The sequence below is a fragment of the Nyctibius grandis genome, chromosome 30, assembly GCF_013368605.1.
Source record: "Nyctibius grandis isolate bNycGra1 chromosome 30, bNycGra1.pri, whole genome shotgun sequence".
Taxonomy (NCBI): Eukaryota; Metazoa; Chordata; class Aves; order Nyctibiiformes; family Nyctibiidae; genus Nyctibius; species Nyctibius grandis.
The window spans coordinates 2,268,623-2,284,712 of NC_090687.1; the positions used below are offsets into that span (position 1 = coordinate 2,268,623).

At 45.0% G+C, this 16,090-nt stretch overlaps 1 protein-coding gene across 1 annotated transcript in view; it reads right to left on the minus strand.

Annotated features, from left to right (window-relative positions):
• DNAAF8 (dynein axonemal assembly factor 8) overlaps positions 1-16,090 on the minus strand; it is a 91,596-nt gene that overhangs the window by 38,372 nt on the left and 37,134 nt on the right. The window contains exons 15-18 of the mRNA XM_068420236.1: positions 15,530-15,724; positions 7,013-7,129; positions 4,665-4,809; positions 2,175-2,487 (exon numbers count right to left, since the gene is read on the minus strand). Coding sequence (XP_068276337.1) covers positions 2,175-2,487; positions 4,665-4,809; positions 7,013-7,129; positions 15,530-15,724 — 770 coding nt within the window. The remainder of the gene's footprint in view (positions 1-2,174; positions 2,488-4,664; positions 4,810-7,012; positions 7,130-15,529; positions 15,725-16,090) is intronic.

A 16,090-nucleotide genomic window follows, 5' to 3' on the forward strand; every position in this document is an offset into this window, starting at 1 on the left:
CTGGAATACATCCTGCTTGTTCACTCCCAGGAGACCACGGCATTTGCTGGTATAATCTGAAAACTGCAATCTGAGGTGCAGTTTGTATTCTTGTCTCCCCATGGACCAAATTACCAGCATTAGGAGAAAGACAAGTGCATTATTGAGAATGTAGTGCCACTCTGGACTGGCTAAGTTATACCAGAGGAGCAGAATTCATCATCTTTTGAAGAGGAAAAAAGCATCCCTGAGGAAAATAGACAAATAAATAAAGAGAACGAAACTTTGCCAAATTGATTTTTTTTTTTCAAATCTTAAAAGTATAAATGATGAGAGACACTGTTCATTGGCCAAGCAGAATGAACTCTGACACACGATCCCCTCACGAGCATCACATTAATTCTACACGGGTGCACTTTGCCACTCAGCAGAACGCACCAACAGGACTGCAGATCACCTCACCTCTAGCCTGCTGCCACCGACACAGTGTGCCACAGTGCACCCACTACCCAGGATCCAAAGGGATCTTTAAAAACCTGTCCAGAACTTGCAGGTGCAGGGCCTTGTCTGAGCTTTCTGCAGGGGAGTTTCACACAGCAGCTTTATTCAGTTCAGCAGTAGTAAGAAGAGCTGCCCAGGGCCTGAAAACCCCAGAGCAGAGGCTGGCATCCCATGGGATTACACAGGCCTGTGTGACAAACGTGACAGCCAGGGAGAGATCTGTGGTTTTTTATTCTCCTGGTTGGTGCAAATTCCTTGAAGCCCTAAACCCAATCTTTTGATAAAGCACTGTAAAACAAATGCTTCAAGCCACAGATCTACCTATGCTTGGAACAACCAGAAAGCTGTCTTTCAGAAGCCAAAAAGAGACAAGTGCCTCTTCTCTTCCCTCTGTAGGCCAGCCTACTCTGATCCTCCAGAGGAAAGGGACCTCTGAGCACAGCAGAGCCCTTCATTTACACACACAGGATTAAACGTGCTTCCTGGGTCCTTAGGTTTGAGTGTCTGTCCAGGAAGTTGCAAGATTGTCAGGAAGGGAAGGGATTGTTTTGTGCTGTAGAAAGTATTCATCTTCATCAAGGAAAAGCTGCAGAGAGGTTTGGGAGAAGAGCGCTGGGCAGGAGCACAGGAGAGTCCAGGCTCCTGATGCAGCCTTCCCTCTGCCTCTCTGCAGGTGCAGATGGTGTGCAAGGGCTGCCCAGTGCTGACTTCCATGGAGCTGCTGAAGCTTTTCTCCCTTCTCCCCACTCCTTTCCCTCACGCACCTCTGCTCTGCTGAGTAAGGCCAACAGCAGGCACTGTGGCAGCCTAACATCGATGTTGTAAACCTAGCAAAACTTTAAGTTTAAAAAACATCAGGGAAATCCATTTCTGTCCAAGCTAGTCTAAGTGAGTCTTTGGGAGCTGTAGTCCCCCTCCTGGTAGCACTACACAGCAGAGCACAGATGGTCTAGGTCGCATGATGGATTAACAGATGCTTAAAAGCCCAGTTCCCTCTGCAGCCATATCCAGACCCATCAGAGTGGGACTCCAGACTCCTGAACCTCACTTGTTCCCAGCACTTTTGTCACCCTATTGCTATGCCCTCAGTTCCTAAATTACATTTCTCATGCTGATTGCTAGAGTTAGAAGTTTATAAGCCACCCTTCATTTCACACACTTCTATCATAATACTACAAAGAACCTTTTCCATCTGAAGCCCCTTATCTCTAATCAGTTGATATGGAAGGGACACAGGGCAAAGTTAGACCAGCTTCTAGCAGAGGGCCACTCAGCAGCACACAACCTCCTCCAGCACCAGGCACAGCTGAAAGAGGTCTCAAATCAGTCTGATCAGCTGTAGCTGGGACAGAGGGCACAAGAGCTGGTGCTGCAACTGTATGAACTACAGGCCTAGCTACCAGGGAACAAGTGATGGGAAGCAACTGCAAGGCTCCCACACCTGACACCTTGACACATCTATTACATGCTGCAGGGGAGACAGTTCTGTGAGAGAGGGACTTTTGCAGACTGTAGTCACTGGTTTGGAAATATAAAAGTAGACAGATTGCTCCTACCCTGCACTTTTATTCACTGAGACCTTTAGCAGAAGACTGATGTGTACAGACAAAGCACGCTAGCTATGTGTCCGCCTGGCCTCCCTGTCACTCTTTGCCTGGGGGAACAACCAGTTCAAAACCATCCAGGGCCATCACCTTGCTCTGTCGCATCGGGAAGCCGGATCGAGGACACCATCATGCAGCGCTGCCTCAGCAGCCCTCCCTCCAAACCAGAGGCACAGCTCCCTGTGCACACGGCTGTCCAGGTGGGGCATGTAGACAAGAGGCTCCGCTTGGCTCCTGCAGTAGATGGCATTGATGGAACTGCGGTCCGTCACGCTCGCCAGCTGGGGGTCAGATGGCCCCATGATATTCTGCAAGGTGCTACGTGCTTTTGGCCCTCTCACGCCTAATGCCAGCACCGGTGGCACCTTGCCAGTCTTTGAAGTATAGGAAGGAGGCAGCTTTTCTGTGAAAGACAAACATATGTGTGACTAAAACACGGAACAACCCACCCCAAGGTCATTCATTCCACTCAAGTGCTCTTTAGACTTCACCAAAGTAACCTACTGGTTACCTGTCCTGGGGGTGATATGCTGGCAACCAGCTGCATGTTTTCACCCCACAGTAAATCTGAGATTACTCAGGGTAGTCTGTTAAAGAAAGAGGAGCTGGTTGCCTCATATTTGCTGTGGAAAGGAGCATGCACAGGGTTAGTTACTACGGAGCAGCTGACACACGAGAAGTCAGCACTTGAGCTTCTTGTGCAGTATGTTGTGCATGCCCATGAGGAAGGCTGGGGGACTGAAGGGCAGAGAGGACAAGAACATGGGCCTAAGGAGAGGGATGGTTTCTGTAATTTTCATCAGATATGGGAAAACTGGGATGGGGAATCACAAACTGGAAATTTGTGGATGACTTTTCTAGATTATTCCCTTTGCATCAAATACAGATTTTGAACTATGTTGTCAGATGACATTTCCAGGCAAATATTTGATTAGCCACCCTTATTTCCCTGCCAGGACTTGAACTGTGGCTTCTCTTATTTCCTGCAACTCCTCCCTATGTCTCTGGCAAACCTTGCTCCATGTCTACTGCCAGCATAGCTGGGGTCCAGTAAGTAACCCCAGAAAAAAGAGCAAATGTGGCTCCTCTGCAGTTCTTACTGCAGATGTTAGAAAAAGAAGCAAGGTGTGTCATTTTCTTCCCTGAGGTTTAAAAACATATTGAATTACATCATTTGTTGCATAAGAATCAGAAGCCAGAACATAAATCTCCAGAGCAGGTAGATAATGGAGAAACTGGTCATAAATATTTTAAATAATCATTTTAAAGTTTTCAAGCTAAGGGTAAAAATCTAATTTACAAACTCGCACAGCAGTTCTCAGCTCAAATGAATTGTCTCTTCATACGAAATGTTCCTAAATAATGGTGCATGGTACGGAGCATTGAAGCAGATCTGCTGCCTGTCATCTCCTAATGACTGGTGATTTTATGGTTTTCTTATTCATTTCTGGAGTCCTTCTTCATTTCTCCAGCTCTCAGTACGAATGTATTACGTGCACAGCGCTGAGACAACTGCAACTGCAGTGCCATTCTAAGGCAGTCTGCTCCAATTGTTTTCAAATGTAAAAAGGGGGCAGGGAGACCAGAGAATTTTTCTCTCGTTAAGCTGGTCTTCGCTCACCTTCTGCCTGAGGAAAAGGAAACCCATTTCCCTCACTGCCTGCCTGCCTGTACCTGTCCCCAAGAGAAATGGATTGCCTGTATTCATGACAGTGTCACATAAAAACCTTCCAGGAGAACTTCTTGGCTTAAAAGAAAGTACAAGCCATACCATACTGCAGAGGCAATCTCTGTACTTTGCAGCTAATGTAACGCCTGTTGCTCCAGAGTTATATTGCATTAGCAACTAATAATATTCCATACACACTTTAAGACAAGCTGCTTTATCTCTTTCACAAATGGAAAAAAAAAAGACTTGAGTGGTACACATCAATACTTGAAAACATTGGTGTCTAATGTTAAAGACTCAGGGATGTGAGTTCAGAGACCCCTATCATTTTTGCTTATCTTATCCTCTTGGTGTCCCATCTCAGACCATCTTCTATTGGCAAATGTGACATTCTGGCGATGGCTTATCAGCCAGTGCAACTACAGGATGGCTAGATCAGTACTTTTGCCCACGCTTCTGAAGTCCCATAGGCAATGGGATGGGGGGAATTGTGGAAGGGGGAGGCTGGATTTTCTGCAGCTAAAACCTTCAGGAAAGTTGGTGGGAACCAGCTTAGTATATTTAACTCACACGAGTCCAACCCTGGAGCTTAGGGCACTGCAATCTGGGAAAGATTGCTGCGAAGGAACAACAGCTAAAGCGGTTTGAGATACAAAAATGTATCAAGAGTTAAAAATTCAACTCATGGATATTCAACACTGGGAACAGAAGGAAATAAGCAGCCCAAGATCTTTTATCATTTCTTTTGGGAAAGATACAGGAACTGATAAAGCAATACTCATGTAAATCGGATACCCTCTCCCCCATGCCCACAGCACCACATCCCTCTTCACCTTAGTACATTTACAGATCTTTGCCTTCACCTCAGTATCACCACGTGATGGAATCTCTGAAGGAAAAGTAGACCTCACCTGAGCTGGAGAGCAGCATGTCCTGCTGAGGATAGAGCAGGCGGAGTCCACAGATATCCAGACCAGAACTGAGTACCAGCTGCAACATGTGGTGGGTAGCTAGGGGACTTCGGAAGAGAGTTTCAAACAGCAACACCATGGCAACCTGAGCAGCAAGAGCACATCGGAGAAATGAGCCAAATGCTTCCAAGCCCTCAGCGACCACACAGCTGTATCTCTTCTGCTCACCTTTAGCTCCCAAGCTTTATCTACATTGTAAGAGCTACAAAGAGGCTTGCTTTTATTTTATGTTGACATGCAGTTCAGCACAGTAGGCTCTTAGCTTCAGATAGAATCATAACTATCTATGATAATTATGATTGAATATTTCTGCTGATATAACTGTGCCTTTTGTCACATAAACCTACTAGTAAAACACTGCAAGTTCTCTGGGGCAGAGACTGAAGCGTATCACTCCTGCTGTTTAACTTTGTGTGCTACAGAAAGGTGGTTAAATAATAGAACAACTGGTTGTTTCTTTATATCCACAAAAGTGCCAAAATCAACATTAAAAAAATATCAAAAGGCAGACACATTGCTGGTACTGTCCCAAATTTACATTTTGAAATCTTCTTCACCAGACTAATCCACTTCAGCCCATCCTGGCATGCAGGAAGATATACACCAACACACCCTGAATGTGTACACCCAAAAGGGAAGCAAATTATTATTACTTTCCTATCAGAAGAAACATATTGTTTCAAAAAGCAAGTGCTTTACAACAGGAAGTTGTGTGGTGCTGGGGGTAATAAATTGCTCAGCTGTAGATCAGACAAGCATGGTTGTATGGCCTCAGACTGGTTCTGCTGGGTGTAAAGCGACACAACGCTATCCCCTGCAGCAAGCTTTGTGGCTGCAGTGAACGCCAAACGAATTCATCACTATTGGACACTTTAAATGAAATGCTGCTTCCCCATAAACACGTTATGAGGCTTATACCATCATGATAAATGAAGATAAAAATTTACTCAAATCATAAAAAAGTGGTCTAATTAGGAATAAAAGCTCTATTTATGTTTGTCTAGCTCAAGCTCTCCTGGTATTAACCCAATATTCACAGCATTTAGTAAGGAAGTTTTTTTCTGTAGCTGCTATGAGTGTCCCCGGGGCTTGTCAGCCTGGGCTCAGGGCCAGCTTCGATAACACAGCTGTCCAGCACTGAGAAACCTTGGTAACTGCCTGTCTCCCCTCTGCTTACGAGCCAGGCCCTTGGCTGTGGTCTTTGTCTGAGCTTTGTTGCAGGTATGCTTTGGCCCAGTCTCATATGTCCCTGGTTCTGGCCGTTATCCTAACCCGCTGGCTTTCTGGCTTGGCCCTGTCACTATGGACCGTTGGCTGACCCTGGTCACTGCTGCTGGACCTGCTCTTCTCTTCTTGCTTGGGTCATACAGGACTGCACCCTGCCCGGGAGGGGAGGTCTCCGCTCCTGGCTTGCCTTCCCGTACAGAGCACCCTGCCCTTGCTGTGAGAGCTCTGGTTGCACCCACTAACAGCACTCCAGAGGCAAGTCAAGGAGCTGTAATGAGGACACGAGGCATTTCCCAACTGTGTCAAAGGCCAGGTGTCTTCAGCTCCTAATTGTGGACTTCAAGCATCTTCCAGGAGCAAGCCTGGTACACCCCCAGCTGCTTGCTGCGTGCTCAGGAAGAACTTAGTATATCCACATTTCCCTGAATCAGTGCTAACAGGGAGCTCTGTCAGATCAAACATGCCATGGTCTGTGTTGCACAAGAGCTAAGAAAGGTGAGTTAGCACAGTTAACAAGTTATCGTACATGGGTGGAGGTCCAGAACATTTTGGTATGCACTCCTAAACAGAGGTAAATATGAGCAAATTTAAGCTGCCTTAACCTTTTCTTCTGGGGTAACCTGAGTAGAATTACTTCCTACTTGTTCATTCAACACAGACACAGTTACTGTAGGTCAGGCAGATAGTAGCAGAAGCTTCCAAAATTTTTTTGAAAGTTTCTGACTGCAAGTTTAAAAATAAGTTGTGTTGCATATTGGCTTGCAGTCAAGTGGTTCTGGGTTATCAAAATTTTGTCTACTGTTACTGATTTGTACCTAGTTGGTAGCAACTTCTTCAACCCGCACATCATAGCTTAATCTTCTGTGGCTCGCAGCAATCAGCACATCAATAATGATGACACAAAATGCTGAGCTGATATATTTAGGTCTGAGTGAGAAATACTTGGAGATCAGTATTTGTACCAAACTTCAAGATTGCAATATTCCAGGTCACTTAATCGTCTCTCAACTTCCCACATCACCCCACAAGTCAGAAAGGAGGGGTTTGCTCGGATTTTTTACCTCAGTGTCTATATCGCTGCAAGCCTTGATGTCGCTGCTCTCAGGGAAGTATTTTTCATCAGTTTCAACTGTCTGCCAGTAAAATCCACTGGGCACTGCAAACACCTTCTCCACTGCCTGAAACACACAAAGGACATCTCTTACCTGTATGTTATCTTGATCCCTCAAAATAAAGTGCTAGGGAAAAAATAGTATTTTATGGCTAGAGAGCACACAAAGGTGCACTTTAATGGATTAAACTCATTAGTCCAGTGTTGTTCATCTATCATTTGCTCTCTTATAACCATACTACTAACTCCAGTTAAGTGATATCACAAGAATATGAATCTGCAACTGCTTCCTGAGAGACTACTGACATTGAACAGGAGTTGCATGCAAAAGGCACCGCACAATCAGGCTGAGCAGCTCAAGACTTTGATTCTCCATCCAGTAGAAAAGGGCTTTGTTAAAGGAATGTCCTAATTAACTAATCAAACGAAAAGGTAGGGAAAGAATTGCATGAACTTCTACACGCCTATAAGCAAAATAGGACATTTCTCCTGTGCTCATGTCACCACAAGTGACACATATCTGTAAGTCTCATTGTGCCACATACTCATGGATCGGCAAAATACTCTGGCATTTAGGTCACAGCTTTACAGAAGTGCAGCATTTCCCAATCTCAGCACCTTATTTTGTTTCTCATACATTTTCTGGGCAGCCAAGCAAGCAACTTGTACAAGTGCAAGTTTAAGGATGTGCCACTCAAGAGAATTCACTGTGACTGCATGCTCAGTAAGCAAGGCCATAGTCCAGGAACAAAGGCAGCTTTTGGAAGTCATGCTTGTCAAGTTCTGGGTTGGGAAGAAGTGATGTTCACAGCTACGCCAACATCGAACATTCTAGAAATACGGATGCATTTAGGCAGAGTTCACAGTGGGCAGGATTCATTCCAAGACTGGGAAAAAAAATAATTTGTCACTTTTGAGACATGGGCTCAGGTGGTCTATCTCAGCGTAGCTTCACTATTTTTAAAGACTCTTGATTTACAGCAGTCGTTAATCTGTCCTCATCTCGTGGACAGACCTTTTCAATAAAGAAAAAAAGGAATTAAACTTCAACGTGGTCTCATCAGAACTTTTATTATGGATAGAAAATGGACTAACACTGCATGAAGAAGAGTCCATTCTGGATTATGAGGTACATATAATGCTGTTTAATTGCCAAGCAGCACAAAAAAACTCTCTCAGGTGATTACACAAACGATAGGTACTTCATATCATTCTACAAATGTTTAAAAGCAACAACTAGAAAATGAATTTTAATAATATTAAACCCCCTCTGACACCTGCCTTTCTGCTTCAGTAACCTTTTGTGTTTTCTCCTTCAGCTGTTTCCTGTGCTTCACGAGACATTTGCCCTGGCAGAACCGAGAATTTCACTTTTCACTTGGTTTCAGTCAACACAACTACATCAAACCAAGAGCTTTGATATTTCTCAAAGCATTTGTCCGTTTGTCCTGCAATTCATAATTCACCAGCCTCCACTTGTGATATTACACTTGGTTGCTGTGGAAAACATCATCAGAGGAAAAACAAGAAATCATTGATTTAAGGAAACAGAAGAACTTCTCTGTTTCCAGTGTTTGATGCCAGCTCCTGCATGCAACACTGGCACAGTGCAGTGAGCACAGACAAGCCCCACAAAATGCGAATGCTTCAAGATTCCAGTCTTGTATTTATTCAAGCTGTTCCTTGAACAAAACTCAAGTCTATGAACTTTCATGAAGAAGGAAAAGATAAGAGACAAATGTGGTCAAACCAGCTCCAGCCTGCCTTTCCATAGAAACCTCCATTATAAACATCCAGCCCCAGTTAGGACACGGAGGACGCACGCTGGGAAGTCCAAGGTAAAAAGCTGGCCTTCAGGAAGTACCACGGTGTAAGCTGGGGATCAGGTATGATCCCTGGCACGCTGCTGCATGATCAGCCTCCCTCCCCACCAGAGCAGGGATCTGGCCACACCTGGAAATCAGGGCCCGTGGGAAACTGTTACTGTGACCTGTCAGATTCTGTTTTCTAGCAGCCAACCTGCATGTGATTTCACAAAGCAATGGAAAACGTAGTTTGAGAAGTCTAAGTTCTCCTAGAAAATCCTTTTCCTCATGAGTAAGAAAATACACATAGATGGCTGCAGCATGACACCCCCTGCTTTGTCCAGCCTAGCTAAAACGTGCTGGAGGCAGCAAACTCCCGACACTGCCCTCATATGCAACACAGGAAAAACAGGAAGAAAGCAACTTTCCCCCCCACGTAGCAGAGGACTGCATTGAGTCAGCTGGTACAATATTGAGATGAGCCCTATTTGACATGTAACGCAGAGCAAGCCCCCACAGGCAGTTGCAGGACCCCGCTCTATTGAAATAACATTGGTGATTTTGACACTATTTATCTTTATGATACTTTGGTGCTACTTTTCGTGTTCCACGAGAGAGAGGGTAGGCGTATGAAACGTATTGGTTTCACCTCAGGGCTGGTTCCTCTCTTACGCCTCCAACAACATTACAGCAGCTGTAAAGCTTCTGTGCAAACACAGCCGTTCAGAAAGGCTCTCCCAGGCGAGCTGATACATCATCTCTGAACGCTGACCTGTCTCTTGGCAGGGAGAAGAGGAGACTCCCTCCCCAGGCACTGCGCAGAACGGTGAAGAGGCAGTCCAGCCTTTGATACCTACCTGAAAACACCTATTCCGTAAGGCTCTGCAGACTCAGAGCACTGCAATAATCTCGTGTCCCATGGTAAAGACATCGTACCAGGGAGGAAAGGTACCCTACAGTCAGCCAACGGCAGCCACAGCAGCCTCAGGGATACTTTGACTTATGCTGTGGCCCAGAATCATTTAACCATAACCATTTCCACGCCTGTGTCTCCCCACCATAAGAAAGCAGGGTTTCTTACAGCACTAATACCCTCTCCATCCATATTGCCATGATCAGAAAGAGCAGGAAGGGAGGGCATGTCCATAACCTCCCGTTTGCAATTATGCTTTTTTGTCAATTATCTTTTTTCTTATTTGTTTTGGGAGACAAATTCTGATTTCTGCTGCCTTAAGACACTGGGAGAGACCAATTTGTACCATAGCTAGGATTGAACGTGCACCAACCCAGAGCTACTGCTTTGTTTCAGACATTACTGAGATGACACCAGACAGTTACGGGAAGGAAATTCACAGCAGAACAAAAACCTGTTGTAAAATACTGAGCAGAAACAAGAATAAGCACATTTTCGAGCAGACTGGAGCTGCGTGCAGCCAAACCGTGAATCTTTATCAGTCATACAGAAATATGGCCAATTCCAGTATCTCCTCTTCTTGCTTAGTGTATTCTGTTCCCATTTCCAACAACAAAGAAATAGCTTTTGCTGTCAGATGATCTAAGAGAGTCTTTTAAGTTGCAACGAGTCTTCTAGACCACTTCCCAGCCCCAGCAGGAAAACAGAAACTGCAGGAAGAATTTCTATGTACTCCACAGTCTCAGCTCCTCACAGGCAAGGTGCTTTCCAATGCAAACATCTGCTCAGCTGTTATCACTATGAGACAACACCCAAATCCCTTGGAGAAAGATGCTGCATCCTCCACTACCTCCAGAGACAGACTGTAAATTCTGTATCTATATAACCTCTCCCTTTCAACTCCCCTGCAGCAGAGGAAGCACTGTTCTCGCTCTAGCAAAGCCCTCGATGCCAGCACACAGGCGAGGCTCACGTCATGAATCCCAACGCATTAGCATAGTATTCCTTGTGGAAAACCAGATTAACACAAATTTGAATGTCTCCTGCGCATCTTCCGTCCCCGTTGTGCGTGCTCACTTCAGACGGCTGGAGAATTTAGCATAGGGAATGTGGAAGCACAGTAGCAAGATCCCAGGCAGCAAAAAGGCTGGGGATAGAGAGGGCTAATTAAGCGCTGCACTGAAGATGTGCAGTTCTGGTGTCTGTACTTCAGGCAGTTTGAAGATGCATCTCACTTTCCCTTGCCTCCCCTCTGGATAGGGAAAGGGATATCTTGAAACACAGAAGAGAAAGGATGAGAAAATAACTTCCACCCTTTCTGCCCACCATGCACAGTACTAATGGCTACACACATTAGCTTGATAGTTCTTTTAAGCTGTTCTTTTCTGGAATAATTAGCTATGGTCACAATTTAAATGTGAGCTATCAAATTTTAGGAAGAATGAAAAATTATAATGGTTTATTCCTCCCTAAGCTATGACTTCATCTTTGTGCCAACTCTGGTAGACATCACTGTAGTCCTTTCTCCTTTTAAAGGTTAGGGGGTTTTAGTTACAAATACCAACAGCAGCCTGAACTCCTGGCCCCACTAAAATCAACGACAAACTCCAACAGGACTCAGCTAGGGCCAGGATGCCATCTTCTCCCTTCTGCCTCGTGAGGATACACCCATGCAGCTATTCTGTGTCTGCAGCTACGGATTAATTTCTATAAATGCATATAGATGAGGCCCCAGGACAAATGTCTCACCCACAGACAGGTCAGATCCACGTGGAACCATTAGTCAGATGACGTGCTCTTGCCAAAGCTGTCCATACAACTTCAGTAGGCTGCACAGCAGACTCAGGGTGCCAGACATGCGAGACCCGGCCCTCAGCACCAACTCAGATAAATACAAGACACAAGGAAGATTTGGAAAGCAAAAGGCAGGACGAACCTGTCCTTTTGAACCTCCTGTTTTACAACTTTAGCCCTGATTTCAAACTGTCAAGCTGCTGGTCTTAGTGGCTGGCACCTGCCATGCTGCAGGTCTCATCCTGCTGGGTCGGTTTTGGGAAGCAGATGCGGAGGTGCTGTTCTGGGTGTTTTAGCCCTCCCTAACGCCCATTTCAGCTGCACAACAACCATGTCTTTCAAGCTGTGGCATCAGGCTCCACAGAAGCTTTGGAGGAGGAAAGCACAGCCCTGAGCCATACACTAAATCCGAGAGCTTACAGCACTGTGTGGATCAGGTCCAACAGCTGGCCAAATTGTGTTGCACTCCAGGTAGCTCAGGCTGAGCTCTCCATCCATAAAACATTACATGGCCTGGTTAGGCACTGCTTAAAGCTGCTAGTTGCTGCTTCTCACACAGCATGGAAGGAGAAAAAGAGCACATGGGGCAATAACCCAAAATGAAAACAGCATAATTGCCAACACCATGAGGCACTGAGCTACATCACACCACCAGTTATTACCATTTGAGATGTGTGAAAGGCAATGCCCACACAGCCCAGGGCCTGAAGAGAGCTGGGTGAAAAGCTGACGTGGTAGTAAGTAGCAGTTCTCTGAAGAAGCCTGTCATTAGCATCGAAGTTAAAAGCAGAGTAAAAGACAGTGGAAGATGCTGAAGCCACCCAGCAGGGCTAAGGCCACGATGCTTGTCAATGAAATACCGTCACAGCATTCAAACTCTAGAGCTCAGTGTCTCCTTGTTGAGCTCATCTAAAACACAGATCCACAGATCTGAAAGATTCTCTGGAAGTGCCCTTCACTCCCTCTTCAGAGACTATGGGCAGAGTTAGGGCAATCACATCGCTAAATTAGGTGCCTTAAGTGCACAAAGCAACAAGTGATGCATCTGGGCCCGCTTCTCCACAGCATGAAACAGTGATTTCTGATTTCACTGGCAGTGCACAGCTCTTCTGCTACACGGTTATTCCAGTCTTTGACAAAAGGTTTGCAACTTTCAAAGCCTGTGTGTTTCCCTGTACATGTAGAGCTCCTCTGGTAACACAGTTGCCATCAACTCTGTAGCAGGGAAGCCCCAAAAGTCTGAAACACCACATTAAAGAACTGCTGTACTTGCTGCAAGGCCACTCCCACACACCAAACTTCCTCTTGGTTCACACTGTGCTGTTTCAAGTTGTTGGCAGCATCAGATTACAACGTCGGGGCAGATTTAGCTCCCTGGACCCAGTTCTGGAATTCTTACCTATGCTTAGCCAAAACTGCATTAAAAAAATAAAAATGGAGCTTTGCTTAAGTGAAAAGTGAGCAGGGAACTTTGTGTAGACCTGCCCTTAATCAGTACTATTGTCTCAAGAAAGAAAACACAACCCTTGTGCTGGAAGTCAGCTAGGGAACTAACTAAAGGAGCAGTGAGTAGGGAACTGATCACTGGGAGTGGCAACAAAACCAATTTTCTGGAACTAAAAGAAAACTTCTCATTCACCTTAACTCAGGGATGGAGGTTCCCCTTCTTCCCTGAAACCTCACTGACACAATCACCCATCCAATAGCGCTATGCCCCGACTCCTCCATCATGGCAGACACCTGTACAGGTTGGGAGTTCAAGGAGGTGCTGTGGAAGGTGACCGAGAAGACGGTGAGCGTTAGGGGTTGCACCCTTTGGGCAAATGCCCCAGTTCAGAACAACTGAGAGTGAGCAGGAGAAATCCAGTGTGCCTTAGAGGAACAGGCAGAGGAAACAAAGCATCAACACTGGCTACACATGTTGTCTGTATCCCTAAGGTCAATGTTGCATCCCAAGGCTTAACAGGAGAAAGTACTTCTGCTTTATGCTAAAATGAAGCAATCCTCTTTTTGCTGACAAGGGACATTGCAGTTAACTTCCACAGGGATATGTCACTTCTAACCTAACCTGGGGTTTAATGACTGCATTGTGAGTTTACTCCTCACATCACAAGTGAATTACTGCAGGTTATTAGGCTGTATGCACAGCATTAATAAGAAAGCCTCAAAGAAGAATAGAAAGAGAAAAGCAATCTGTTTGGGGTCCTGACTGAAACAACACTAGACCAATTGACTGAAAACAAGACATTGGCTCATGCACTAACAAACAACGTGCTTAAAGGTTATTACAATTACTGCTAACAATTGCTCCTGAAACCATACACAGAGCTAGTCAGCACACAAGCAGACAGCAATTTGGCCTGATGCTCCCTCTCCCTCCACTCCTATCCATTTGTTTCAGCAGCCTGTCAGGATTTTTGTCTCAGACTGTAAACTACCCGGAGCAAAAATAGGTATTCACTGCATGCTTTTCCACCATGGAGTAGCAGATTCTTTGGTCTACTTAGTTTTGTATACACCATCTCAAAATAAATATAAACACACAAAAAGCAAGCATGGATCACTGGCCTTGTACAAAATCTTCAAAACAATGAAGTTAAAAGAATACGATATTGAATTTTCTATGCAGCATTTTTTGGTTGTGATTTAGTGACACTTGGGAACATTCTCGGTACCACTTTGTGAAGCTTCAGGGCAGACAACAGGGTTAGCTGCTGCCTGCTGAGAGCCTGGCTCATTGAGCCTTGCTTTGAGAAATCAGCCTTTCTGTTTAACTGCAAGATACATCTATCAAAAAGCCATGATACATAGTGGTCTCAGGGTAATTCGGGCTTGGGAACCTGGGTGGCACAGTGTTTGAACTTAGGAAGAGAATGGGGTCTTTAAATTGACTCCAGTTTTTCTATGGCATCAAGGCAAAGATCCACCCCCAGAAAGTGCCTGCTATCTTGCTGTTCAATTTCTAATGATTTATAATTCCCCTAATACAGGATTTGCATAAAAGCCCTGACTGTTTTAAATGATGCCTTATTTTATGCCTTCAAAGTCTACAGCAGATTTATCTTTTACAAGTACGTCACACAGCTTTACAGCACTTGCTTCTACTTGAAAGCTACAGCGACTGCAAATCAACAACATTAAGCCTCCTTTTCCTCCACAGAAGCGGGATAAACCTTTAGGCAAATTGCTAAGTGCTCCGCTAAGCCCCTAAGCTTTCATGGCATTGATTCTCACAGAGTCATAGTAATCCCCAAATTTGGTTGAAATTGCAGAAAAGTTCTCATGCAACATTATTTTCGGAACTAAACTTCATTGTGAACCAGAATTGCAGTCTTCACCATTCCCTGGAATTGTGTCTCAAGGTTTTTGTTGATTTAGAAATACTGGGAAAAGACCATGATTGTCCAACGGCTGGTCATGTCATGGGAAAGAAGTAGAATATTCCCTCAAACGGTATGGAAATCAGGTCATATTCAGAGCTTCTTTGAAAACCTGGTCTAAATATTTACCCTAAGGTAGGACAGGCTGTCCTACCTTAGGGTAAAGGCCTAAAAGCAATGCTGGATGCCCTCAAGGAATAAACTCCCCCGGGAACTACAATGAATTCTTGCAACATTTCATTCACTTGAATATTTGTTATGGAGCACTTGCTAACCTGACAGAAGTGAAAAAGTTAATTATCGTTCTACTTATAGACAGCATGAGGTGAATGTTCTTGCAGACGTCTCTAGGCAGGCAAGTGATTTTAAGCACTTGATTTTAAGAGGCGCTTTGTCCTTGTAATCTCATACACTTCAGTGGAAATGTACACGGCTTAGAAGCACTTGTTTTCTAACTCTGTTTAAATCAGCTAAAGCAAATGAGAATACTTGTTAACACTGGAAGAACAACAACTTTTACTAGACCTAATGAGGAAAAAAAAATTACCAGAAGTCCAAGCGTTTCTGTACAGTACCTGAGGATCAGGATTAACAGCAGTGATGTCGCTGAGCAGGACAGAGGGAATTTCAGGAAGAAGTGGACACAGCTGGTTTTGGAAGTGGTTGGTCAGTTCTACCCTCCACCAGACAACATCTGGAAGCCACGTGCAGGCTAGAAATGCAGAAATCTTCTGGTAAAAAATGGATGGTCCTTGTAGATCTTCCTTAGTCTGCAAAGAGTCAAAGGTTAAAAAGCATTGATGATGGCCTCAGGAACTTTCTGTCCTGTACCATGCCCCTGTAGCAGCTCTTTCTCTGCCTGCAACCATCCCAGCCTCATGCTTCACACATCTGCCATACAGCTGCACTTCAGATTCTCCAAACCAGACCCCTAATGTAACACCCCTCAGCCTCCCAAACCACCACAGCCTGCAACCAGAGCTCTCAACTTGTCCCCACAGAAAGCACCCTCCTCCCACCATCCTGGTATCACCCCACAAAGTCTCTACTCCCAGGTTCAAAGACAGAATTGAAGGTCCTGATACTCTCAGGGTTCCTGACCCAGGAGGTGGGAGGTTCCTGACCCAGGAGGTGGG